The sequence below is a fragment of the Carcharhinus amblyrhynchos genome, chromosome 2, assembly GCF_965287045.1.
Source record: "Carcharhinus amblyrhynchos chromosome 2, sCarAmb.v2.hapA, whole genome shotgun sequence".
NCBI lineage: Eukaryota > Metazoa > Chordata > Chondrichthyes > Carcharhiniformes > Carcharhinidae > Carcharhinus > Carcharhinus amblyrhynchos.
Window position 1 is genome coordinate 99,304,276 of NC_137325.1, and position 26,931 is coordinate 99,331,206.

At 42.6% G+C, this 26,931-nt stretch overlaps 1 protein-coding gene across 4 annotated transcripts in view; it reads right to left on the reverse strand.

Moving 5' to 3' along the window:
- Positions 1-26,931, reverse strand: part of LOC145356822 (DNA-binding protein SATB1-like) — a 120,867-nt gene that overhangs the window by 59,500 nt on the left and 34,436 nt on the right. For all 4 annotated transcript variants that reach the window (XM_080209755.1, XM_080209746.1, XM_080209740.1 and 1 more), the window contains 2 exons: positions 10,802-11,011; positions 5,009-5,164 (listed from right to left, as the gene is read on the reverse strand). In XM_080209755.1, the coding sequence (XP_080065881.1) occupies positions 5,009-5,164; positions 10,802-11,011 (366 nt within the window). The remainder of the gene's footprint in view (positions 1-5,008; positions 5,165-10,801; positions 11,012-26,931) is intronic.

Here is a 26,931-nt window from a genome sequence, read left to right on the forward strand (position 1 = left end):
CTGCTGCACATTTCACTATTACGCTTGCACCAGGATGGTTAACATCCCTTGTCGTTATTTGTGTTTATTTATTCAATTTCTTACATATTAATAACAGTGGTCATGACTTTTATTCATTCCTTTGGGTTATTTTTTCCAGTATATTTACATACCTTACTGTAAGCTAACTTTGTGAGCGGTTTTTATGGTTCCTCTCTGACGTGGAGCTGAATTGGGCAATTACACTGTCATTTCGTTACAAGTCAGCATTCTAAAGTTAATTTTGTTTTGTGTGTCTGAAAATGGTTGCCATAAAGAATGATTCACTGATCATACAGGTGATATTCCAACAGGCAAGGGAAGGTGAGTTTAGGTGCAGGTGGAAAATTAAGTGCCCTGAGAAAAGGGTTCCAACGTCAAGCAGCCTTCTTCCTGGTTTCGCAGGGATGGAGAACTCAGTTGGATCTATCAGGTAGTTAGGTTATTTAAAAAGCTAATTCGGAATGATATTATCCCTTAAATGTGGATTCCCCAGCCAGGAGAGATATTCTTGGATCGGTCACAACTTGCCAGGATCACCAAGGAAAGGGGCAGAATTTTCTCAAAAAATAACCTAATGTAATTTTGGGTGAGAAAGTAGGTGTGATTCGCACTGGTATGTCTGCCGCAAATCAGGTCACAGTCATCCCTCACTAAGCACTGAGTGAACCCCCACGTGAATCCCGCCGCTATGGAGTCCTCAGGCATGTGGCTCACCCGAACTGGCTCGCACTGTTAATGATGGGGAGCTGCATTTAAACACTCTCTCTGCACTCACAGCCAGTCAAGCCAGAAGACTGGCAGTGTGCAGAGCAGCTCCATGCACCATGGAGGCAGACCTTGGAAGGCTTCTGAATCCACTGCAGGAGAGGTGGCCACCCTGTACCCCTGAGTGGGTGGATGACCCAGGAACAGGGAAGCAAATGCGGCTGCGGCAGTCAGTGCCAGTGGCCTGACACTGAGGACTGGCGTCCAATGCCGCAAGAAAATTGAATGACCTAATTTGAGCTGCAAGGGTGAGTGTCCATCTGTCACATCCTGGCACCAGTCCCATCTATTGCACCTGGAATGTCCACATAAATTCATTCCCTGAAGCCCCACGGCCTTCCAGCACCTGACACGGGCATCGGCCTCATCACTCTGGTACTCCTCGTTAAAACATATAAGGCACTGTGCCGATATATGGCACCTGTCTACCCACCGTCCCTCCACCTCCCATTTCACCTTTTTATCTCCCCATCTGTACTCAGAATCTCTTACCAGCCTCCCAAGCAATCCCAATAGCGAGAGTCATTGAGACTCAAGATGACAGACATCCTTGAATGGCAGTGTCATCATTCATTGAATCCTCTTTGTGGGAGCCCCTCCCACCCAGATACAGACCCTTGAGCCGCTGACGATTGGCAGCATGTGGCAGATTAGGCTGAACACTGTGGCACTCATGTAGACAATCAGGTGGCTGTGAGAAGGACCTCACTGGGGGATATTTGCAGTATGATCTCTGGGTGTAGCCACCTGGATGTCTGGTGCAAACCAGCCTCCAGGAATGGCGTGCAGTTCAGATGGAAGAAAGAACCCTCCTGACTTCCACGGGATTAGACATTATGTGCTCACTGTCGGAAGTACTTCAGAGTTTACAGAGCAGTGTGAAGAGCTGTGCTGACAAACTCCTTTCATTGAGGCAACAGCTGCCATACCTGGTGCTTCTAAGTGTAAGTGGGGCATGGGATGGAATGTCAAAAGTGAACCAGAGAGCGTCTCAGCCGCCAGTGTGAATACTCGCCACATAGCCCCAACTCAGCAGTGGGCCCTGACCTGTGGACCTCTGGCCTCGCCAGGGCCCCACAAGTGCCTGCACTGTTGAGAACTCCCCAACCCATCTCGCACCATGGCAGTAGCTGACTTACCCTTTTACACCTTGGAGGTTAATGCTACACAGTACTTACCTTCTTGCGCATCCTCGCAATCCATGGTACCTGGACCACACTTCAAGGGACCAGTAGTGATTTGCACCCGTGTGACATCCTGCTGAGGAGGTGGAAACATTCTGGGAGGGGGATGATCACATACAAACCTCACTAATGAGATTCAAGGCAGTTGTTGCTGACATCCGAAACGTTCTGGAACAAGGCATCCTTCTTAATGGAATGGGTAGGTACACATTGACATTGGCAGTGGCTGATTAAGGTGCCTGTTACTGGAGGGCCACCCTCTCCCCAACAACCTCCTGACCCTTAAACATGGTCTGTACCACTCACCAAATTGTGTGCTCTCCTTTCCTGCATGGAGAGAAAGCAGGTGGATGGGAGCATTAGTTTGTGAGGACAACATAGAAGGACAACATTTGTAGAGGGCTATGAGGCATGGATGCAATAGGGCAATGAGATGAAGGCAAGTGTTAGTTGTTCAGAGGAGGATGTGTTGGTTGTTCAGATGGTGATATACGGAGGTGTCTGCCATGAGATGAACAAGTGGGGCTTCAAAGTCTGCTGTCCTGGGGAGTGCTATGCAGGAGAATGCTGGAAGAGTCAAAGTGTAGGGCTCTAATTGTATTATGCCACTCACCTGCCATTCCCTCCTGAAGTTCTGGATCCTGTTGATGCATTAAAGGGACCACACTTCTGCTGGTGACTTCCTCCATCACTTCCATCTATGCCTGATTGGTTTAAGAGGCTGGTCTCCTTTGCCCATCCTTGGGAAAGCTCACCTTTCTGCAGCCCCTCAGATCTCACAGCAGAACCTCCAGGTAGAAGTGAGATACCCAAAAGACAGCTTTCTCAGGACATCTTTCCATTCTAAGGTTGCTACTGTCTCAAAATCCAAATGCTAGCATGTCCTTGAAACCTGCTAATTCACAATTCTTCCTTCGACAAAATCTCCTCCCTAATTAATTGGGGAACATGAAGGTGGGATGTTAATGCTGTGGCTCTGGGAAAGAGCCTTGGCAATGTCCACTCCTTTACTATTCAGGTTTCCAACCCGTAACTAATCCTGCTGTTTGGGCAGTGCCTAGTTTGGTAGCTTAAATTATAATTATTGCTGCTTTGCGATTGCGTCTTCACATATACTTCAGCAGAAAGAAACACAAGATCAAAAGATGAAGAAGGCACAAAGCTGTGTGCTTTCAGCTGTGTATTGAAACAGAACAAGAATAAAAAGCAACATATGCTGAATATGTTAAAGAAAATGTCAAGATGGTTTGACTTTTTTTGTTTCAATCTATTATGATGAGTAATAGCTTTGATAGAACTTGCATTTATATAGAACTCTGTCACGTTCAAAGCATACTCCAAAGCGCTTTACATCCAAATAAATTACTTTTAACCACTGTCACTGTTGTCATACAGGCAGATCATAATAAAAAAAAGGCAAATGGGATGTTGGTATTTATTGCAAAAGGACTGGACTATAAAAGTAGAGAAGTGTTGTTTCAGTTGTGTAGGGTGTTGATGAGACCACATCTGGAGTATTATGTCCAGATTTAGTCTCTTTATTTGAGGAAAGATAGCATCGGAGGCAGTTCAAAGAAGGCTCACCAGATTGATTCCGGGGATGAAGGGGTTGAAGCATGAGGAGAGATTAAATAGTTTGGGCTTGTACTCACTGGCGTTTAGAGGGTGAGAGAGGTTCTGATTGAGGTATATAAAATTTTTAAAAGGAATTGATAAAATAAATGTTGACCAAATGTTTCTTCTTATGGGGCAATCTCACAGGTCACAGGTATAGGTTGCGAAGCAGTAGATTTAAAACTGAGATCAGGAGATCTAATTCACTTTCCGCAGAGGGTGGTGAATTTGTGGAATTCACTGCCCAATAGCACAATGGAGTCTGAATCTTTGAATGATTTTAAGAGGGAGATAGACATATTTCTAATAAAAAAAACGGGAAAGAGGGATATGGGAAACAGGTGAGGAAGTGGATTGGAGATCAGGGAGAGATCAGTCATGATCAGATTGAATGGTGGAGTTGACTCGAAGGGCTGATTTTGCCTACTTCTGCTCCTAATTCCTAATGTTCTCATGTAGATTCTACAAACAGCAAAATAAGATGACTTAGGTTAACCTGTTTTTGGTGGGATTGGTTGAAAGTGAAAAAAATATCCAGGACAGTGTCCTCCACTTCTTCCACTTTTACATCCATCTCAATAGGCAGACAATCTTTCGAATAAACTTGGTATCCAGAAGACAGCAACCCCACAATGCTGCAGTCTTTCAAAACCGTGTGTAAGTGTCAATTTTAAACACATGCTCAAACCCTAACTCAGAGGTGACAATACCACCAACTGAGCCAAACTAACACTTTCATGCACTGAAAGTCTACATACAGGAACATAAAATACAGAAGCAAGATGCAAGGGCTGCAGCAGTGATTCCTGGTCACTTGACACTCTACCACAAACTCTCTGTTCTGCACCACAAGGTAAGGTTTGTTCAAAGTAACTGGGTATCCTCAAGTCAGTTTTGTTGCCAACTAGATGGATGGTCAGGTGGATATACACCAGTTAAGAGAAACAGGAACACAATCTGACTTTTCTCATCATTATTAACCAATCATAGAGCCAATTAAAGGATATCATGGCAGAATCTCTGAACCAAACTACCCTACCTTCTCTTATGCAAGTGTGATCTTCAGTTCTCCTTCATTAAAATAACCAGCAGAATGTCATACAAAACCATTAATATATGTGCTCTAACATTGCAAGTGGCAATCTCAATGATCAAAATGATAAAAAGAAAATTAACCCTCTGAAACATTAAAGTTAAGCTATACTAAAAGGTATTTTGATGAACAGCTGGCATCCATAAATGAGGCAAAACTACTTGGTTCACTACTGCTTTCCATATCCTCTATAATCAAACATTTTCTATGAAGCAACCTTTTCTTTTTACAATATAAATGACTATACAATGCAGGCTCTGCATGATGATCCATTAGCTGAAGCATATCATAAATCTTCTATGCATGCAAGCAGACTGCACCTAATCCTTACCTGGCTCTTTGTTGCTGCAACCTTAGCAAATAATGCTTGGGACACTTTGGCCCTCTTCATTTCCTGCTGAATCTCATCGTAAATGGAAGCATTAATATTAAGTGCACAGCCTTCCGATTTACCATTCCATTCAGTTGTAATGGAGGACGTTTTGACCTAGATAAAGGTTTAATCTGAGTTAATAATGTACTATAAGAAAGTATAAATACAAAGGCATATCATCCTGAGATAGTTTGTCACAGGGGTTCTTTCACTAATGCAAAAATACTCATAAGTTACAAGAAGTACAAGCTTGAGTGAGTTACGATGGTTAGCTGGAACGAGCATTGCTGGTGATTTTTTTTCTAAAGTTTGTGGGAGAGAATGCCCCCTAGAATCTCACTGAACATTTAAATACATTTCAAAATGATATGTCAATCGTCAGAAAAAAATTTGCTTGTCCATTATATTTCCTGTATTTTACTGGACTGAATTATCAGTTTGCTGCGCAGTGGAACTTAATTCACTCCCACAGAATAAAAAGGATATTTTGATTCATATATGTCACCTTTCTGAAATGTATTTGTTGTCTGAAATTCCCATGGTGCGTTGCTGCTCAAGTGTTGGCATTATCACCACTGAAGTTATAAAGTAATGCTTTGAAAGGTAACAATTGGACAGCGCATTTCTTCCAATTAATAATTATAAGATTTAGACAAAGTAATGGATCAAAATCTGTTCTTTGTAAAATTGAGTGGGAGGTTCTGCTGAAAACAATACATCAGGCATCATTTAAAAACAAAGTAAGACATCTTAATGAAAATAAAAAGGTTCTGGATCACTGATGCAAGAATGGAGAGCATTTTACAAGAATATCAAAAATCTTTGTTCTTCTCTCCCATTAAGTCTCACCTGAGAAACAACTCCTGAGAAGACGGCAGGGGGGCTGAAGAAATAATCACAGCTAACTGCATACTTTGAGCAGCAACTGAAAGGAGTCCACCAGGTGTTAGTCCAACAATAATCTTTTCTATTACTTTTCCCCCGATTGACAATTGTGTTCTCCTCTTTTTTCGCTGAAGATATTGAGTCTTGGACTCTCTGGGTGTGCCACCCTCAGAAAACTTGGTTCAAGTGCACATTTATGTAGAAGCCTTGAGAGTGGGGACTAGCAGGTAACTTGACCAGGTGGAACCTGTCCTCATCTAGTGGTCACATCTGCATGCATCTAGCAGAGATTGATGAGTTCAAGGATTCAGGAACAGGAACTCAGGATTATCTTCCCCTGCTTGATAGAGGGCAATGATATCAACTCCAACACTCCCACCATGATTCCAGTTAAGATCAGCTGAGTAATCATAAGATCATAAAGATGAACAGCAGGAGTCGGCCATTCAGCCCATTGAGGTTGCTCTGCCATTTGATAAGATCTTGGCTGTGCTGATTGTGACTTTAACTCTACTCTTCTGTCTATCCCTTCTTAACTTGTCTTCAATCAAAAATCTGTCTAATCATATTCAATGACCAAACATCTTCTGCTTTCTATGGAAAAGGATTCCAAAGATTAACAACTCCCACAGTGAAAAGATCCATCCTCGTCTCTATTTTAACTTGAAGATTCCATATTTGTAAATGTGTCCCCAGTTCTAGATTCCCTTCAAAAAGGAAGTACCTACTCTTTCAAATCCCCTCAGAATCTTATTTGCTTCAATGCAATCTCCTCTCAGTTTTCTAACCTCAACCTTTTCTCATAAGGCAACCCCTTCCTCCCAGGAGTCAGCCTAATGAACCTTCTCTGAACTCCTTTCAATGCAAGGATCTTGCTCCTTAATCAAGGGGACCAAAGCTGTACACAGTACTCGAGGTCTGTCTCCCTACACCAGACACAGTTGTAGCAAGAATTCTCTTTTTCATACTTTATCCCCCTTGTAACAAAGGTTTACATTCCATTTGCCTTCCTAATTACTTGCTGTACCTGCACTCTATTTGTTTGTGATTCGTGTACAAGGACACCCTGGTCCATCTGTGCTGCAGTATTCTGCAGTCTTTCTCCTTTTAAATAATGGCCAGAAATTTCTGGCTGCGCACATTGGCGGGATTTTCTGATCCCGCCAGCAATGAACACCCCGCTGTGGGGTTCCAGGCAAGTGGGATGGCTTCAGTGGGAATTCCCATCAACAGCGTTGGTGCCAGAGGATCTTGCCACCAACACCTCCACTGCACACCGTCCCCCCCACCCCGCACACGCCACCCCCCCCCCCGCCCCCCCCCGCCCCCCCCCACACACCCACCCACTCCAACCATCAAGAAAAATGCTGAGGGAAGGCCAAAGAATGGTGGCATAGTGGTTAGCACTGCTGCCTCACAGCCCCAGGGTTTCCTGACTTGGGTCACTGTATGGAGTTTGCACATTCTCCCCATGTCTGCATGGGTTTCCTCTGGGTGCTCCAGTTTCCTCCTACAGCCCAAAGATATGCGGGTCAGGTTGACTGGCCATGCTAAATTGCCACTTAGTGTCAACGGGATTAGCAGGGTAAATACGTGTGGCAATGGGGATAGGGGCTGGGTGGGATTGTGGTCGGTGCAGACTCAATGGGCCGAATGGCCTCCTTCTGTACTGTAGGGATTCTACGATTCTAAGAGAATCTTGCTCATCATTCTAGCTTTTCTATGCACAGAGTCATAGAGGTTTAAAACATGGAAACAGGCCCTTCGGCCCAACTTGTCCATGCTGTCCAGTTTTTACTATTAATCTAGTCCCAATTGCCCACATTTGGTCAAATCCCTCTATACAATCTTACCCATGTAACTGACTAAATGCTTTTTAAAAAATAAAACTGTACTCACCTCTCCGATTATTTTTGGCAGCTTGTTCCAGACACTCATGACCCTCTATGTGAAAAAGTTGCCCCTCTGGACACTTCTGTAACTCTCCCCTCTCTCCTTAAAGCTATGCCATCTAGTTTTAGACACCCCTACCTTTGGGAACAGATATTGACTATCTAGCTGATCTACGCCCCGCATTATTTTATAGACCTCTGTAAGATCACCCCTAAACCTCCTACACTCCAGACGAAAAAGTCTATCCAGCCTCTTTTTACAACTCAAACCAAGTCCCAGTAGCATCCTAGTAAATCTTTTCTGCGCTCTTTCTAGTTTAATAATATCCTTTCTATAATAGGGTGACCAGAGTTGTACACAGTACTCCAAATGTGGCCTTACCAAAGTCTTGTACAACTTCAGCAAGGTGTCCCAAGTCCTGTATCAATGTTCTGACCAATGAAACAAGCATGCCAAATTCTTTCTTCACCATCCTGTCCGCCTGTGACTCGACTTTCAAGGAACTATGAACCCGTTACCCTCGATCTCTTTGTTCTATAACTCTCCCCAGTGCCCTACAATTAACTGAGTAAGTCCTGCCCTGGTTCAATCTACCAAAATGCATCACCTCGCATTCATCTAAATTAAACTCCATCTGCCATTCATCAGCCCACTGGCCTAATTATTCAAGATTCTATTGTGATCCTAGATAATCTTCTTCACTATGCACTATGCCACAAATCTTGATGTCATCTGCAAACTTACTAACTATGCCTCCTAAATTATCATCCAAATCGTTAATATCAATGACAAATAACAGTGGACCCAGCATCGATCCCTGATGCATCCTGCTGGTCACAGGCCTCCAGTTTGAAAAACAACCCTCTGCAACCATCCTCTGTCTTCCATCATCAAGCCAATTTTGTATCCAATTGACTACCTCACCCTGCATGGATGGCTTCATTGTTTCCAACATTTCACTCTATCTGCCGATGTCTTGCCTACCTAATTAACTTATACATATACCTCTTCGTAAAATATTTATATCCTCCTCTCAACTCATTCTCCCAGCCATCTTTGTCTCATCAGCAAATTTGGTTATCTTTTCATTTGATCATTAATATAGATCGTAAATCTTTGAGATTCCAACACTGATCCCTGCAGCACTCCACTACTTATAGATTGTTAACTGGAAAATTATCCAATTATTTCAAATTTCTGTTGTCTGTTGATTAGCCAATCTTCCATCCATGCTAATATATCACCACCAACACCATGGACTTTGATGTTGTGCAGTAACTTTTTTACGTGGATTCTTATCAAATGCCTTTTGCAAATCCAAGATAATCTGTCTCTTTCTCCAAGTCAATATGGATTGTAAATAGTTTGAGGCTCCTGCACTGATCACTACAGCACAGATAAGGGACTAAATTTGAGACCACTGCTCTGTGATGACTCAACTGTTCACTGAATAAACTCAGTAAACTATTTATACTGCCATTTAACGCAATCGTAAAAAATAATTTTAACAACTTTTAACTCCTTCCTCAAAAACCTACATGGGTTCCATCTTCCTGATAATGGTGAGATTCTCTGATTCCATTCACCTTGCCATCTCTGCCAATAAGAACAGAAAATTTGGCGCTCAGCCAAAACTCTATTCACTTTCAGTGGCACTGGAGAATCCCAGCCGCAGGTGAAGACGGAGGTTTTTGGCAAATATCTTTCAATCAACGTAATTTGGCAATCTTTATATATCACTAATTTTTTACCCCAAAACCTATGGATGGTTGCTTAAGCATAAATAACAATGTGACTAATGTTAACAATTTAGAACTGCTTTCACTGCACGTGTTGGAGAGTGAATTTTTCAAATGATTCAAAAATATTATAAAATGCACGTCAAATTAAATAAAATTCTGTGCTGGTAGTGGATGTTAATGCTGTAAAGTCTAGCACAGTCCCTCTTAAGCACCTAGAACTCAAGTGCAGTGTGACCAGATGCACATTAAAAGTCATTTTACTTTGCCCCACCCAAGTCTTACACCCAACTTCAGATTCCCAATCGCAGCACTGTGACTTTGTCCCATTTTCCCTCTGAATGAATTTGTTCCCTTCAGGGCTTGAAATTACACTGTGCAAATATTAGTATACAATGTTTAATCTGTTTTTATGAAATTCCAATTTCTACTATTTTAAGACAGCCTTACCCTACTTATCTTAATTCATTGCCACATTGTGAAGTAAAAGCTAAGTGTCAACTGCACCAAATTGTGGGTGATCATGTGGCAAAGATCCACTCTTAACTATCAACTGGGATGAGACTATTCAAATTAATTTTGCTTAAGGATCTCACAGCCAGCAGATAAAAGAAATCTTTGTTCTGTGACTGTTTGGTTTAGAAGTAAAAGAACTGTATTTTAAATCAGTTCCCCAAAGATCACAAAAGAGTAAATGTTACAAGGCTCTCCGTCCTGTGCTGAACCCTTCTCAGTGAGAGCACGTACTGGAGATTCAGGCATGGAGCTGACTGCATCTGATTGACACCATTTCTGGTTAATCAGCCATTGAAATCAACAACCAAAAAAACTGAAAGCACTGCATACAAGACATGATGACCTCCAGACCCAACGCACTAATTTGTTCTCTGGTCAAGCAAACCACTGGCAGCAAGGTATCAGAAAATATATCCATAATTTCCTGATACAAAAAACCAGTGTGATTCTTCAATCTTTTGAGCATTTTCTTTTTATTGTCTCAAATCAAGCAGTGTTCCATTCTGGATAAAGCATCGGCATAAATAATTATTTTGAAAATTTCAATTCGTTCATGATTATAAAATTGAATAATTTGAATAACATACAATGCCAAAGAATTAATTTCATAACACGATACCAGGAAGAAAAAGTTTTCTTGAAGGAAAAGCATGATAAGCCGAATTTCAGGACCAGCTGCAGGAAAAACACAAAATGGATATTTTTATTGAATGATTACCTGTTGGGTACGGTTAGGAGAACTTATCAAAGGTGTAGTTCCAATCCCTGAGGCTGCATTGAGGCTTCTCTCCCTTTCATCCTGGTAAATACGGTCCCTTTCTGCTTCTGGCAGGTTTAGAAAATTCTGCATTGCCCTCAGGTTGACCAATAAAGACTGCGAGGCAGTCTTTGGGTCCTCTTCTTTTCTGAGAATTTCAGACAATAAACCCTGCGCAAAAGAAGAAGTAGAAACAACATAGTAGTACTTTTGTGAACTGGACTTGACTAGGGACTGCTAATTATTCTCTCACTGCTGTGCTGGAGTTTCAAAGAGAACCTTCAATGGCAGTAAGAATACATTAATGCTCAATTAGGTTCTTTGAAAGAAAGACTCGATTGTAACCCTAATGTTATAACTGTCTTTCCTAGTAGTACACTGACATTCATGATATAAACCAGAATGTAGGAGATCACTACATAGATTTTCTTAAAGCATACAGATGCAAATCTACAATTGCGCAATTGTGGATGGCTAAATAGAAAAGATATTACAAAAATAGTGAGTGAACAATTTTCCAGTCTATACAATTGCAGGAGTTTACAGTGAACAGTTACAGTTTCTCCTTAAGTTGAACTCTTAGTACATTGTTAAAGGAAGAATGACAATTTTGGAACAGTCAAGTTACCTCAAAAAAAAGCAATTAAAAATGGCAATATATGCCTATAAAGAAAATTTGGGAAAAAGAACAAGAACAAAATCAACTCTTTACCCACGCTTCAAAACAATGTGTATAAAAGAAGTCAAATCTACATTGACTTGATGAGAATGGAGTAGTCACTATGTAAACGTTAACGTGCATTTTGTTACCATCTGTTAACAGATGCTTTAAAAATACCCGCACATGAAAATGGATATAACTTCTATTGGGTAAATATATACAGATAGTAATAAACATCAGCTTTTGATGCTACGCAAGTTGGTTGCTCAGGTATTATCAACATCGAAAGATTTTTTTAAAGCTTTCTTTATAAAAGGAATATTTGTATAATTCATACTTCTATAAATGCGTCAACTTTATTCATGCACAGGTAACATATTGTTATAAAATGATGCCAAGCTAGTGTTAGAATACACTTCAGTGACTCCTAAGCAGATGCCAAATAAACCATAGAATACTGAATCTGCAAAAAAAAATTTGTTCCCTGCAGACCTGACTGTGCATAAAATGGCTGACTACCTTTAATGTTCACTTTGGAACAGCCACCGTGCTTTTAACCACTTTATGGATGGTTGCAGCTGTACGCATGACCATTATCAGATTCACAGTAACAGGAGACGGTGAAGTACAGAATTTGGAGTAACACCCCCAAGTTATTCAAAATACAATCCATGTCCATTTGGTGCCTTGTCAATTTCATAAATTTGAAAGCGAACCATAGCAATTTCTTTGTGTACTCTGACTGATTTACAAGTCAGGTTCCCAGTAAAGAGACAGCTGCAATCAAATTTAAATGAAAGAGAAAAAAATACTGTGATGAAAACAACTACGCAAATTTAAACATTGGATAATTGTTTTACTCCGCTGTGGATTTAAATAGCTGCCCAAGCAGTGCTGAAGAGAAGAGATACTAACACTTTACTCTATGCCGGATAATCCTTCATAGGAGGTTGTGCCAATCGATTTTCTTGCAACTTGGAATCGGTTAGTCTACTTGTCAGGAAGCCAGCCAGTCCGGGTATGGAATGATATAGTGTTGACACACTCAATTTGTTTTTTTAGACCCTATACTGCATATAACTTACAATAACATTGCCATACAAAATAAAATGTGTTTTTAATTGTGTTTATTAGCTTGAAAATGAAAGTATGCACTGATTGGAATACGTAATCCCAACTGGTTAGTCTTTAGTTCGACACTAAACGTCAATAAATCGGTGTGCAAAATACTGATAGTGCATTTAATTAGCTCAATAGTCAACGTATAATTCAAATAATCTAGCACGGTATTTAATTACCAAAATAATCCAGAGTTTGTAGTGATCTGCCTAAAGGCAGGCTCTCTGCTCACTCTCCATGCCTCGCCATCTTATGCTTTCCTCTTCAGTTGCTCGTCGAAGCCTCCCATTTTCAAATTCAAGTTGTCTAACATCATCATCCCTCTAATTTTCAATCAATCACTGCCTTCATTAAGTTCTCATGCCTTAGAATAAGGCCAATCTAACTTTGTTGTCTTTTCTTGATGACATTCAGGACTATCCTTCTTCCTCCACTCTCCTAAGAACTTTCTCTTTGTTCTTGTGCACTCGCCCATTGACCTCCTCCACTCTTCTCCAGTACTACACTTCACAATTTCTGCACTTGGACATTCACTTTTCTCAAGGTCCACATTTCAGCCTTGTACAACAAGACTCTCCAAACCATAGTCTTGATAATTAATTTCACAAGATTGCAATTTATTCCTATGCTGAGCAATTCTTTGTGTTTGGAGAATGCATTGTTTGCCAATGCTATTCCAATTCCAAAGGTGAAATTCTCCAGCCGTTCCTGCTGGTGGGATCTTCTGGTCCCACCAAAATCAACTCTAACTGCTGGTTCCTTGACGGCAGCGTGTAAATCACCATCAATTTCTGTGGGATTGGAAGATCCTGCCAGTGGCTGATGGCAAATCACCTCAGGAAAACCCAATGGGGGATGACCCTGGAGAATTCTGCCCTGACTTTGTGGTAGTAAGCATTCTCTAAGAAGATGGACTGACCCTGGAAGAGAGAGTTGCTGGGGACAGCAGTGCAGAGATTTGGAAGAAGTATGAAAAAGGCAAGAAAAGGGACTCTTTGAGAAAATAAAGGAATTGACTGGAGAAAGGAGAGATAAACAAACACAAAGGGGATGGGGTAATAGAATGGATGCTTACAGAACCAAAGGCTGGTTAGAAGATTTGTCTCGGTTCTCTAAGGCTTCGTTACAGGTATGTAAAAGACTGTTAGTTATCTGGCCCTAATTCCTCACCCAACCCCAATATCCCCTCACATCCCCAAGCCACCTCTATGCCCTCTATTCCTCACATGCCATCTTACACTCCAATATCAGCTCCACAGAAACTTACCTAATATCCAGTGCGGCAGACCTCAGGAGATGCACAAAATAGTAAACTTTGCCTCTCAAGAGCTGGAAAAACTCAGCAGGTCTGGCAGCGTTTGTGGAAAGAGAAGCAGAGTTACTGTCCCAAAGAAGAATCATATTTGACTCAAAACGTTAACTGTTGTTTCTCCTGCACAGATGCTGCCAGGCCTGCTGAGTTTGTCCAGTATTTACTGTTTTATTTTAATCATGAAACACATTAAAATGTTAAATCTTTTCAAGTGGTCAATGTAAAAACAAACCTCTATTCACTAACCACATCAAAGACACTAATTCTTTAATAGTCTCTTCAACTATCAATCAGAAAGTGAACTCAAACTCTGTTGAATTAAATGTCTTGGTGCTTTTGAAATTCAGCCAAATATTCATAATGGGCTCAGATACAATAGCAGCTCTTAGGAAATGTCAACAGTGAAATCTATTGAAACTGCAGGAACAGATGGCTACTGAATTATTTTAAGCTATATCAGATGGCCTATAAATCAGCACACTCCAGTAGTGGGTGTCTACCTTTTAACTCTGACAGCTGCAGCCTCTTTCTTTCATCATTAACGTGCTGAGGATTTAAATAACTTCAGATCATAACACATAAACAGACCTTATTTGCCCTGCATGAACATCTATGCCTCCTCCATAAATTTATGAATTGCAAACTGCGGGCAAAGGCCCTTGCAAATGAGATTGGTTGAATTCAGCATTAATTACAAATGATTTGACTGAATTTGGTTCTCCTGTCTATATGATTCACATCCTGCCCTGGCAGCAAAAATGGGAGTCATGATGTGGAGATGCTGGTGTTAGACTGAAGCAAAAACAGAAAGAAGTCTCACAACACCAGCTTAAAGTCCAACAGGTTTATTTGTAGCAAATGCCACATGCTTTTGGAACATGCTGCTCCTTCATCAGATGAGTGGGAGCAAAAATGGGATCAGCCAGAAATGGGGGCAGGACAACTGTATCCAAGACCTGTCCACCACTTCTAATGCTTCTAAAGTTGGCCTGGCTCTGAATCCAAAACTGGATACATGGGACTGGATTTTTGCAGAGTTCCATGTCTCAAGGAATACATATGAAGGAATAGTGAGCTGTGTATCCAAGTTTGTTAATAACAGAGTATAGTTAAGAGCAAAATGCTGCAAGAAACACTGGTAGATTGACTGAATGGGCAAACTGCGATAGCTGAAGTTTAAGGTTGTGAGGCCATTAATTTCTTTTAAAATTGAAGATCAAGTTATCCCAAGCAATCTTGGACATTTCCAACACGCTGAAAGTTCACCAACATGATCTATCAATATCAGAAATTTTAAAAAAAGGTTCTTGCTCATTTACCAAATAGTGAACATTGGACTGTTTTATTTGTTGCTAGATTAATCGTGCCTATTATGGTGGAATGCACAAAAGCCTAACATCACTGCGAACATATGGACAAGAGTCAATTCAGAAGGGAAGTGTTCATGTGTTGAAAGATAAACATGATGGAGCAGATATTCCCTGAACATTTACTTCTCTGTGGAAAGTCGAGGAACACCAAAATGTTAACGAACACAGTTTTGTGCATTGCACCCTCGGGATAAATTGCTCCACGTCTCTCAATCAGCTTTGGATGCATGAATTTCGGTTTAAAGTGAGTTTTATTTGGCATTTCACTACCCCCAGTACAACCAATCTACCCAAGAATGAAACTGAAATTGAATTCATAAATTGGGATTTTTAAACATTTAAAATCCTTTTATTGTGGGGTGATGTGTCTTGATGTTACAACCTCCAACAGCGACCAGAATAAGAACGGAGTGAATCAAACAACCAGTTAGTTTGCTTCCCCCAGGCATCACGTGACTGGCAGCATGTTTCTGTTAACTAACTTTTTGAAGCACATTAAGGAGGTTTAATTTAAAATATCTGAAAATCAAAAGCATGAAAAATTGCTAATTGTTTGGAGGATAAAATTTACTAAGCATGTACAGCATACCATTGCTATAATGCACTACTTGGAAGCTATCCAAATAATGTGTTATAGTAAGGTACATGTTATAACAAGAATCAGTGGAACACAGCGAGGGAGGGGTCACCTAATAACAGTGTAATGTATTTTGTGTTTTTTGTTTCAGATACATTCCTGTCCAAGCTGTTAGTGAATTGTTTAACTGCAATAAGTTTTTCCTATGAGATGTTATTCATTCATTCATTATATTAGGTGTGCCCTGCCCACAGGCAGGTCCTTGACTCAGTATTGTCTGCTTATGCTTCATCCACAGGCCATTTCTTTGGCAATTTTTCAGTGTTGTTTGCCTCAGCCAAAATGGGTATTGAACTCGTGCTGTTGACATAATTCTGAACCACAAGTTAACTATCAAAGCAATTGCCTACCAGCTCCTTACTGGTTGTTATAACATTTTTAAAATATTGATATATGAACCATATATAGGTAACGCACCAAACAATTCGGATAAACACCGTCACACCTTACTCAGAAACTTAGCTTCTAATGTTATAGCCATTTCCCTCATAGTTGCTGAGTGGAAAACATTTCCATTTCTTTACTGCAAAGTGTAGTCTATTACAGGAAGTAAACCAGATGACGATGGACAGAATCTTGTGGAGGTGACGGTTCGGTCTGAACCCCTGACTGGAGACTGGGTCTGCATTGCCTCTTTTCAGGAAGGCCTGCCATATCTTGTGCCATTCAGCCACTTAAGAAGCCAGCAGCAGGCCTTTCCCTGGGGATCAAGGGCCCCTGGGGCAGAAATCACACCTGCCCTGATCTGCCAGCCAAAAAGAGGCTGGCAGCTCTTCTTTACTCAGCGTCACCACCGGAGAGGTGGAGGGCTGCTGTCATTACTACTATGCCTCAGATCCATGTGGGACCCAGTCATATATGAGTGATAGCAGGACGGGCTTCGTGGATGGGGACTGCGAAGGAGAAAGGAAGAGTGCCAGCAGCAAATTGGGGGGCTGACGTGACTTTAGGTGCACCCCCCCCCCCCCACCACCTTCTTGATGCCAGGTTCCTTTCAGACACTGCGTGCTGTAAATGAAAGACCACTGCTTCTCCCCATCCATCGGGAGCCCGCAAGCAAACATGTGAGAGTATTTGGTGTTGGGGGAGGGGCTTGCTCCATCTTCTTGCCTTAATCAGGAAACGGAGGTGGGAAGATAGCAGGATTGCCAGCTGCTGCCTGATTAAATGCCCCCTGCCCCCGCTCCAGCAAATTCACCAAAGGGGAGGGCAGACGTTCCTGCCCAATATATCAGTGTGTTTATGGAGGTGGGGAGGCAGATCAATCTTGTTATCCTCAGATGTTCATTACTGATAATGAGAAACCAAAAGGAGCAGCAATAAGAAGTCACATCACTGAAGACCTTCGAGGGTAGAAATGAACAATGCAAAGTCAGTTGGGCGAAACAGAAATGCTGCCATACTTATCTCTAACAGCAAAAGGAGTATGGCATAATTTTGGAAAAGGACAAAGTTAGAACAGAAGTAAAAGTTCCAAATCGGGGAAGACAAGTTTTACAAAGCTGAGAGGTGAGGTGACAAGAGTGGACTGGACATTGCTATGAGAAGGAAAAACTGTGTCAAATCAGTTGGAGGCACTCAAAGGCAAAATTCTACAGGCACATTGTGGACATGTCCCCACAAAGAAAACAAGAGTGGTACTGCCAAATCTGGAGCCCCCTGGTTATCCAACTGCATCCAGGCCAAGATAAAGCAAAAAAAAAGTTTATGGCAGTTACAAAACATTAGGACCATAGAAAGCCTAGAGAAGTGTGTAAAGTATAGAAGTGAAGTGCAAATGGAAATTACGAAAGCAAAGAGTGGATACAAAAAATTATCAGCAGGTAAAATCAGTGAAAATCCTAAGATGATGTACTAATACATCAGCAAGAAAATAGCTAATGAAAAAGTAGGGCCCATCAGAGATGTGCATGGTAACTTGTGGATTGATTCAGAAGATGCAAGCAGGGTTCTCAATGAGTATTTTGCCTCTGTCTTCACTAATGATGCAGACATTCTTGTTAAAGGTGGATAAACCACCAGGGCTAAATGGATCGTATCTGAAGCTGCTGAAGAAAGCCAGGTAGGAAACTGACAATGCTCCGATGATTTTTTTCCAACCTTCACTAGAAACAAGTGAGTTTCCTGGGGATTGGAGGTCTATGAACATTGTACCATTATTTAAAAAGGGTGCAGAGGATAGGCCTGAAAACCCAGAGGCCAGTTATCTGACTTCAGTGGTAGGCAAATTATTGGAAACAATTCTGAGTCAGGATAAACTGTCACTTAGAAAGGCACAGATTAATCAGGGATAGTCAGTATGGTTTTATTGGGAGAAGATCACGTCTTATTACCTTATAGAATTGGTTGTAGAAGTAACAAGACGATTGATCAGGGAGTGCAATGGATATTACGTACATGGATTTCTGTAGGCATTTGATGAGGTCCCACATGCAGATTAGTCAGAAAAGAGATTTTGTGGGATACAGGGGAGAGTGGCAGGTTGGATTCAAAATTGGCTCAATGACAGGAAACAAAGGGTAATGGTTGATGGATGTTTTGTGAATGGAAACGGTTTCCAGCGGTATTCCACAGGCTTCAGTATTAGGACCCTTGCTGTTTGTTGGTTATTAATGATGTAGACTTAAATGTGGGACGCATGATTAGGAAAATTGCAGATGACACAGGAATTGTCCATGTAGCACATAGTAAAGAGGATAGTTGTCTACTCCAGAGTGACATCAGTGGTTTTGCTGTGTGAGCAGAGAAGTGGCAAATAGAATTCAATCCAGAAAGGTATGAGGTACTGCATTTATGGAGGCGAAACAAAGTAAGGAACGGCCAACAAACGTAAAGATATTTGGAGTGGCTGAAGAAATGAGAGACTTTGGAGTGCATGTCCAGAGGTCCTTGAAAGTGGCAGGACAGGTGGACAAAGTGGTCAAGAAAGTACATGGAATGCTTTTCTTTATTGGTTGAAGTATTGAATGCAAAAGCAAGGATATAACAATAGAACAGTATAAAATGCTGGTCAGGCCACAGCTGGAATTTTGTGTGCCATCTTGGTCACCACATTACAGGAAGGACATGATTGCTCTGGAGAGTGTGTAGAGGAGATTTACAGGCTGTTGCCATGGCTTGAAACTGAACAATGAGCAGAGATTAGACTGGCTGGGGCTATTTTCCTTAGAACAGGGGAAGCTAAGGGATGACCTGATTAAGGTATACAAAATTATGAGTGGCCTAATAGTGTAGGCAGGAAAGACCTGTTTCCCCTCGCTGAGGGGTCAGTTACCAGGGGGCATGGATTTAAAGTGATTAGCAAAAGGGGGGACATGAGGAAAAAACATGTCAACATCCTTGCAGTTACCACTGACCAGAAACTCAACTGGACTTACCACATAAACACAGTGGCTACAACAGCAGGTCAGAGACTAGGAATACTACAATGAGTAACTCACCTCCTGATTCCCCAGAGACTATCCACCATCTTCAAGGCACAAGTCAAGAGTGTGATGGAATACTCCCCACATGCTTGGATGGGTGCAGTTCCAACAACACTCAAAAGGCTTTACACCATCCAGGACAAAGCAGCCCACTTGATTGGCACTACATCTACAAACATTCAATCTCTCTACCACTGATGCTCAGTAGTAGCAGTGTGTACTACCTATAAGATGCACTGCAGCAATTCACCAAAGATCTTTAGACAGCATCTTCCAAACACATGACACTTCCATCTAGAAAGACAAGGGCAGCAGATAAATGGGAATACCACCATTTGCAAGTTCCCCTCCAAGCCACTCACCATCCTGATTTGGGAATATATTGCCATTCCTTCGCAGTCACTGGGTCAAAATCCTGAAATCCCCTCCCTAATGGCATTGCAGATCAACCAACAGAGCATAGACTGCAGCAATTCAAGAAGGCAGCTCATCACGACCTTCTCAAGGACAACCAAGGATGGACAACAGACGCTGGCCAGCCAGCGATGCCCATGTCCCACGAATAAAAAAGAAGTTTTCACCAGAGGCCCAGAGGGTGTAGGATCTGGAATTCACTGCCTAAGTTGGTGGCTGAGGTTGAAACATTTAAGTTATTAAAAGGTACCTGTGTTTGCAACTGTAGTGACATAGCCTACAAAGTTACAGTCCAGGTGCTGGAAAGTGGGATTGAAATGTATGGATAATTTCCTTTTTCTCACTTTTGGCCAGCATGGGCATGATGGGCTGAATGGCTTCTTTGTTCACTGTAACATTTCACTGGTTCTCTCATACATCATTCAGAAGCTTGAATATAACAAAGTAATATAATAATGCAAATTTTTGCATTCTATCTGAGAGCCTGAATGTTTAACCTGGTTAACCCCAGGGCCAGTATGACTGCCAAACAATAACTGAACCAAAAGCACAGTCTCACTGTCCATTTATAGCTTTAGTGAGAGAGGATTGCCTCTGTAGGCAATTAGAGTAGAATTGCTAACCAATTAAAAAGATTGGGCTAGCTATTTTGCCATTGATTATTATACCTGCAACAGTATTGCTGAGAGCAAGCACTGCAGTGGCTTTTCTTGTGTCAGTGTTTTCCAGCTCTGGATTTCTGTTCATTGGGGGAGGTGTGTATTCTGTTAGAACGGGGTTGGAGTTAGCATAACGCTCTAATTCCCAATTTGCATCTTTATTCCTATTTGATGGGGATTGCAACTTTAGAGGAGCGCATTCACCTGTCTGAAGAAATTTTAAGAACTTTTCAATGGGAGCAAATAATCATAGACTCAGTGAGGTGGATTTTCAGTGTCCACAATACCAGCATCGAAGGTGGGCAGGCACCAAAAATAATCCTGCCAGGTGATGTTGCCCTGTGCTAGTGCTGGGTCACTTTTGCAGAAGTGGAATGGAGGGGATGGCCCGACTAAATTCCTGCACATGGAGGGTAGTCAATTAGGTTTGTTAAATAGCATATTGAAGCTGATTAAAAGAGGACAAGTTGGATTCTCCACTCGGCTTCCAAGTCCCCACAGAATGCAGGGCTCAGTTTAACTGCCTGGAAGCAGCCTCCTGATGGCAAGCTGGGTCAAACAGTGGGTGGGGGAGCCAACACTCCACGCAGGCCCAGAAGCCCTGCCTGCCTGGGTTCAGGAGCAGCTGAAGGAGAGGGGTACTGGAGAGGGGTACTGTTTCCATAGTGGTAAACTGGCAATAGGTCCATTTTATAATATACTTAACGCTGGAGGGAAGGCTCCTCCATTTTCAAGCACCCTCAGTTACCCTTTATTCGTGCTGCTTCAGAGCTGGGTCTGATTGTCGTTCCAGCTTTGAGAGCCTGCCCTCTGTCCTTAGTTGGATGGTGAGGCCAATGGCCATTAATGAAGATCAGGGTATGTGACTCAGGACCCAGATATGGTTCTGACCTCTGCGTCTTGTCCTGGAAGGAAGAATTCTATGCACTGTCTTTGCATTAAAACCAGATGGCAAATCTCACTGCCACAATACAATACCAGTAATAGATTTCACAAATAATGGCTAAATCCTCCGATCCCATCCACTGCAGGAATCATTGCGGGTGTGACTGATAATTTAACAGACCATTAAAACGTGTGTTGACTTTAGGCAAGAATTTATGGTCCCTGGGCAGGTGAGCAGATCCTGCCCATAATGTTACAGGACAGCCATTTAACACTGTAATTGCCAATCACAGTGCCACCTAGAGGTGTAACAATTATCACTGCAGTTTGAGATTAAATAATACACCTATTTGGTTATGATCATATATAATAGATGGATATTAATCAAGGTAATAACACCTGAGGAATAATCACCAAAGCCCATTTGTACTCTCAACTGATTTTAAAAATCCCTCGACAACAACATGATAAAGAGCAGGGAGCTCTCTTAATGCAAGGGGGTGAAATGCTATTGGGAGTAGTAGGAATGTGGGGTTGAAGTGACAATCAGATCAGCCATGATCTTACTGAATGGTGGCACAGGCTTGAGGGGATGAGTGGCCTACTCCTGCTCCTAATATGCATGTTTGTATGTCTTAGACGCATTTATTATTCAATCAACATCCCTTAAAATAGATTAATTGGTCATTTAGCTCATTGCTTATATTTGGTTCTCACTGCTGTGCTTTCCAATCGCTATAAGAGTGATTGTAGTACAAAAGTATTTCATTGGCTACTTCAGTGTTTTGGAGATGTCCCAAGGTCATGAAATGCACTATTAAGATTTTATTTCTATTGTAAGAACGATAACTGTTTTAACACATGAGGATGCAGACCAGTTAACTTCGATAAATATTTTATAACCCATTTTTGTACATTCACTTTCTGTCACTTTTTTGGTTTTATCACATGATTTGTGATGCTCTTCATACATTTTTGCAACTAGTTAATTATCTTCACAGCAATGAAAGAAAATGGTTGTGTAATGCCACAACTTGCAAAGATAAAACGTGACAGACGTCTAGAAAACAGTCTGAATTGTTATTCGACTGAGCAGGAAAAATGTTGTAATTTGAATCATGTTGACTAATAATGCCAACGCTACGCCTGCATTCATTTCCTCTTGAACAGCAAGTGTCAGGTAGTACATGACAGTATCACATGGCAGAATGCAGCATTTGTGTTGAATTATGTTGGGCAAAGATATGGGCAGGATTTTTGGAGGCCGATGTGGTTGGGAATCTGAGATGGTGAGTCATTTTGCACTGTCAGCTGACATTCTGGTTTGCCCACATCATGTCATCCCTGTTTTGGGAAATGCACAGAACAGTTACTGGTAGCTTGTTAAATTAATTAACAGGCTGATTAATACCATTAAACAAAGGCTGACTAGAATCTTTTATGGCATCAAGAGCACAGCTGCTGCCTCCCAGCAGCAGACGAAGGAATCACCTTTGGTCCAGGGTTGAGGTCTCCCCTCCACAATGGTGGTCCAGCTGCTGCGACCATTTTTTATTTCCAATATTGTAAAATACTTAAATGCAACATGTAAGGCTGGATCAGGGAGTGAGTTTGCAAGTCTGCATGACTTGCAACTCCTTCATGAATAGAATCACTGCTGTACAGAAGGAGGCCATTTGGCCCTTTGAACCTGCACCGATAACAATCTCACCTAGGCTCTGCATATCCCGTAACCCAACGTATCTGCCCTGCTAATCCTCCTGACACTTAGGGGCAATTTAGTATGGCCAATCAACCTAACTTGCACATTTTTGGGTTGTGGGGGGATCCAAAGCACCCAGAGAAAATACACGCTGACACAGGGAGAATGTGCAAACTCCACACAGAGGCTGGAATCAAACCTGGGACCCTGGCACTGTGAGGCAGCAGTGCTAACCACAGTGCCATTCCAATAGGGTATCCTACTGTCCCTCTGGCTTCGAAAGCTCACCCTGCCATCCTTAATTTGATAATGTTCTCTGACCACTAATAGGCTGATTCAGCCAAAATTAACGTGGAGTTGCTCTCCTGACATGGGATCAGAACTTCCATTGACCTGACCTGCTCTGAACTGTAGGAGCTGGGTTGGGTAGGAAGTTGGGGAACTTGTCATTCAGATGCCCCTCCCTCCAATCCTCATGCTGTAGAGAACATAAGAACATAAGAAATAGGAGCAGGAGTAGGCCATCTAGCCCTTCGAGCCTGCCCCGCCATTCAATAAGATCATGGCTGATCTGTCGTGGCTCAGTTCCACTTTCCCGCCCTCTCCCCATAACCCTTAATCCCCTCTCTTATCAAGAACCCATCAACCCGCTTCTTAAAAATATTTAGCGAGGCAGCCTCCACCACTTCAACGGGCAGAGAATTCCAGAGATTCACCACCCTTTGAGTGAAGAAGTTCCTCCTCAACTCCGTTCTAAACCGCCTCCCCTTTATCTTGAGGCTGTGCCCCCTAGTCCTACTGTCTTTTTTGAGCGGGAAGAGTCTCTCCACCTCTATCCTATCCATCCCATTCATCATCTTATACGTCTTAATGAGATCTCCCCTCATTCTTCTAAACTCTAACGAGTACAAGCCTAGTTTATTCAGCCTCTCCTCATAGCTCAATCCCCTCAACTCCGGTATCAGCCTAGTAAACCTCCTCTGCACTCCCTCCAGGGCTAAAATATCCTTGCGCAGGTGCGGCGCCCAAAACTGCACACAGTACTCCAGCTGCGGCCTCACCAATGCCCTATACAGCTGCAGCAAGACCTCCCTACTTTTATATTCAATCCCCCTCGCTATGAAGGCCAGCATCCCATTCGCCTTCCTGACCACCTGTTGCACCTGCAAGCTGGGTTTTTGCGACTCATGCACAAGGACCCCGAGGTCCCTCTGCACCGTCGCCTGCTGCAGTTTTTCGCCACGTAAGTAATAGTCCTTCCTACCATTCTTCCTACCAAAGTGGACCACCTCACACTTGCCAACATTAAATTCCATTTGCCATTTCCTGGCCCATTCGCCCAGCCTATCTAGATCCTTCTGCAGACTCTCCACACCCTCCGCACAATTTGCCTTTCCCCCAATCTTGGTGTCATCAGCAAATTTCGACACCCTGCACTTGGTTCCCTCCTCCAGATCATCTATATAAATGGTAAATAGCTGAGGCCCCAGCACCGACCCCTGGGGCACCCCACTAGTCACCAACCGCCAATCCGAATAGCACCCATTGACCCCCACTCTCTGCCTCCTATTTGACAACCAATCCTCTATCCACGCTAACACCCTACCCCCAACTCCATGTCCCCTGACCTTCTGCAATAACCTCTTATGAGGTACCTTGTCAAACGCCTTCTGAAAATCCAGAAAGACCACATCCACCGGCTCTCCTCTATCCACTGCCCTGGACACATCCTCATAGAACTCCAGTAAATTTGTCAGACACGACTTCCCTTTAATGAAACCGTGTTGCGTCCGCCCTATCAAGCAATTCCCTTCAAGATGCCTCACAATTTCCTCCTTGATGACGGATTCTAACATTTTACCTACCACAGACGTTAAACTAACCGGCCTATAATTCCCCGCCTTTTGCCTGGCACCCTTCTTAAACAACGGCGTAACATTAGCCGTTTTCCAATCTTCCGGCACTTCCCCGGAATCCAGCGACGTCTGGAAAATAACCACCAAGGCATCCACTATCACCTCCGCCATTTCTTTCAGAACCCTCGGATGCATTCCATCCGGTCCTGGGGACTTGTCCACAATCAGCCCCTCCAGTCTGTCGAGCACCACCTCTCTAGTAACAGTAATGTCATTAAGACCCTCCATTCCTACCACCTTTCCATCGCTAACACCCGGCAAATTATTCACGTCCTCCTCCGTGAAGACAGAAACAAAAAAGTTATTCAAGACCTTAGCCATATCCCCATCCCCTACCACTAGCTCCCCATTCTCAGAGATTTAACATCAATGATTACTTTCCTGCCTGGAGGGCCAGCTTGAATAACAGAGGCATTAAACAGAGAGGGGCCGGATATCCGGGGGGAATTGGACTCCTGAAGGGCTGAAAGGCAGGAAAGCCAAGGCGTGCTGGTGCCCCAGGTGAAAGAATGAAGCCTTGGTTGTGGAAGGGGTAACTGACCCTGGTGGTGGCAGTGGGAGAATTGGGCCTTGAGGTGGGAGATCGATAAGTGTAAAAATTCCAAAACTCACGGCCTCACTATCCTATTTAAAACTGCAATCCCCCTCCATAGACTGGCTGGTCAACTGTCTACCCTTCCACTTTAGTAAATGCAGGAAATAGGTGGTTGAAGGTGGGTTTGGATTAGGAAACAGATTTCTGACACTTTAACCTGCCACCTATCCCAAAGCTGCCTCTTTTTCTTCAGTTAAATTCAACAGCCTTTGTCACATTTGCCAGAAAATGAAATAATTTGATTGAGACGTATACTGTCACTTTCAGGGAAGCAATTATAACAATATCACTCAGCAAACTTACATCAACATGTCACCATCATTCGTCCCGTAGTGAGGATATCATCACATTTGAACTGAACAGAGTAGATCTGCTCATGTGCAATGTGACACCTGCCTTGAGCAATAAGGTGCTCGTGCAGTAAATCCATTTCTTTCCATGAATGGTTTTCACCATGGTTTTACCAATCAAATCATGTTCAACAAATGAATTGGAATTTTTTTGAGTACATAACTAGTACGGTAGGTAAAGGGGAACCAACAGATGTAGTCTATCTGGACTTCCAGAAGACTTTAGGTAAGGTACCATACAAGAGCTAAACAGGCAAGATGGAGGTGATTCTGCCAACAAAATTCTAATTGTCGAGTTAACGTGAAAACTGGAGTAAATCACATTGTTTTTTTCAGTGTGCGTTTAGAGAAGAATCTCCCACACTCTGTGCACTTCTCAGTGTATCCGCACAAATCATGTAAAAAATCAAGGGGCAGGGTGTATTCCTGCCTGGGAGGCTGACAGCATAGCGCTGAGCAGGTCACTGCACTTGCACCAATCTGTCAATGCTGAGATGGATGCATGCACAGTGGCCCAGTCTGCCAGCTTCCCAATCACTAGCCAGCTTTCCTAACCACTAGCCAGCCCAAGGGGCACTCCTGCTGCCCAAACCTCTGTGGGGGCCCGAATTGCCCCCTCTTAACTCCAGTGGTGGCCGACCACTAGCTCCACGCAAGGGAGATGTATATAACCCCGCTGGAGTTAACTACTCTAAACATCAGAGCAGTGGGATGGGAGGATAGCCCCTGATGAGTGTGCATGGAGTTCAAGGTGATATCTCAGCATGGATAGAGGATTGGTTTACAGACAGGGAGCAGAGAGTGGGCATGGAAACTTAGAAATTAGGAGCAGGAGTAGGAAATTCTGCCCTGCAAGCCTGCTTCACCATTCATTCTGATCGTTGCTGATCATCCAACTCAGTAACTGTTCCCGTTTTCCCTCCATATCCTTTGCTCCCATTAGTCCCAAGAGCTACATTTAACTCAACAAAACGAAGGAGACTATCATCAACTTCAGGAAGCATAGAGGAGAACATGCCCTGTCCACATCAATGGAGGTGAATTAG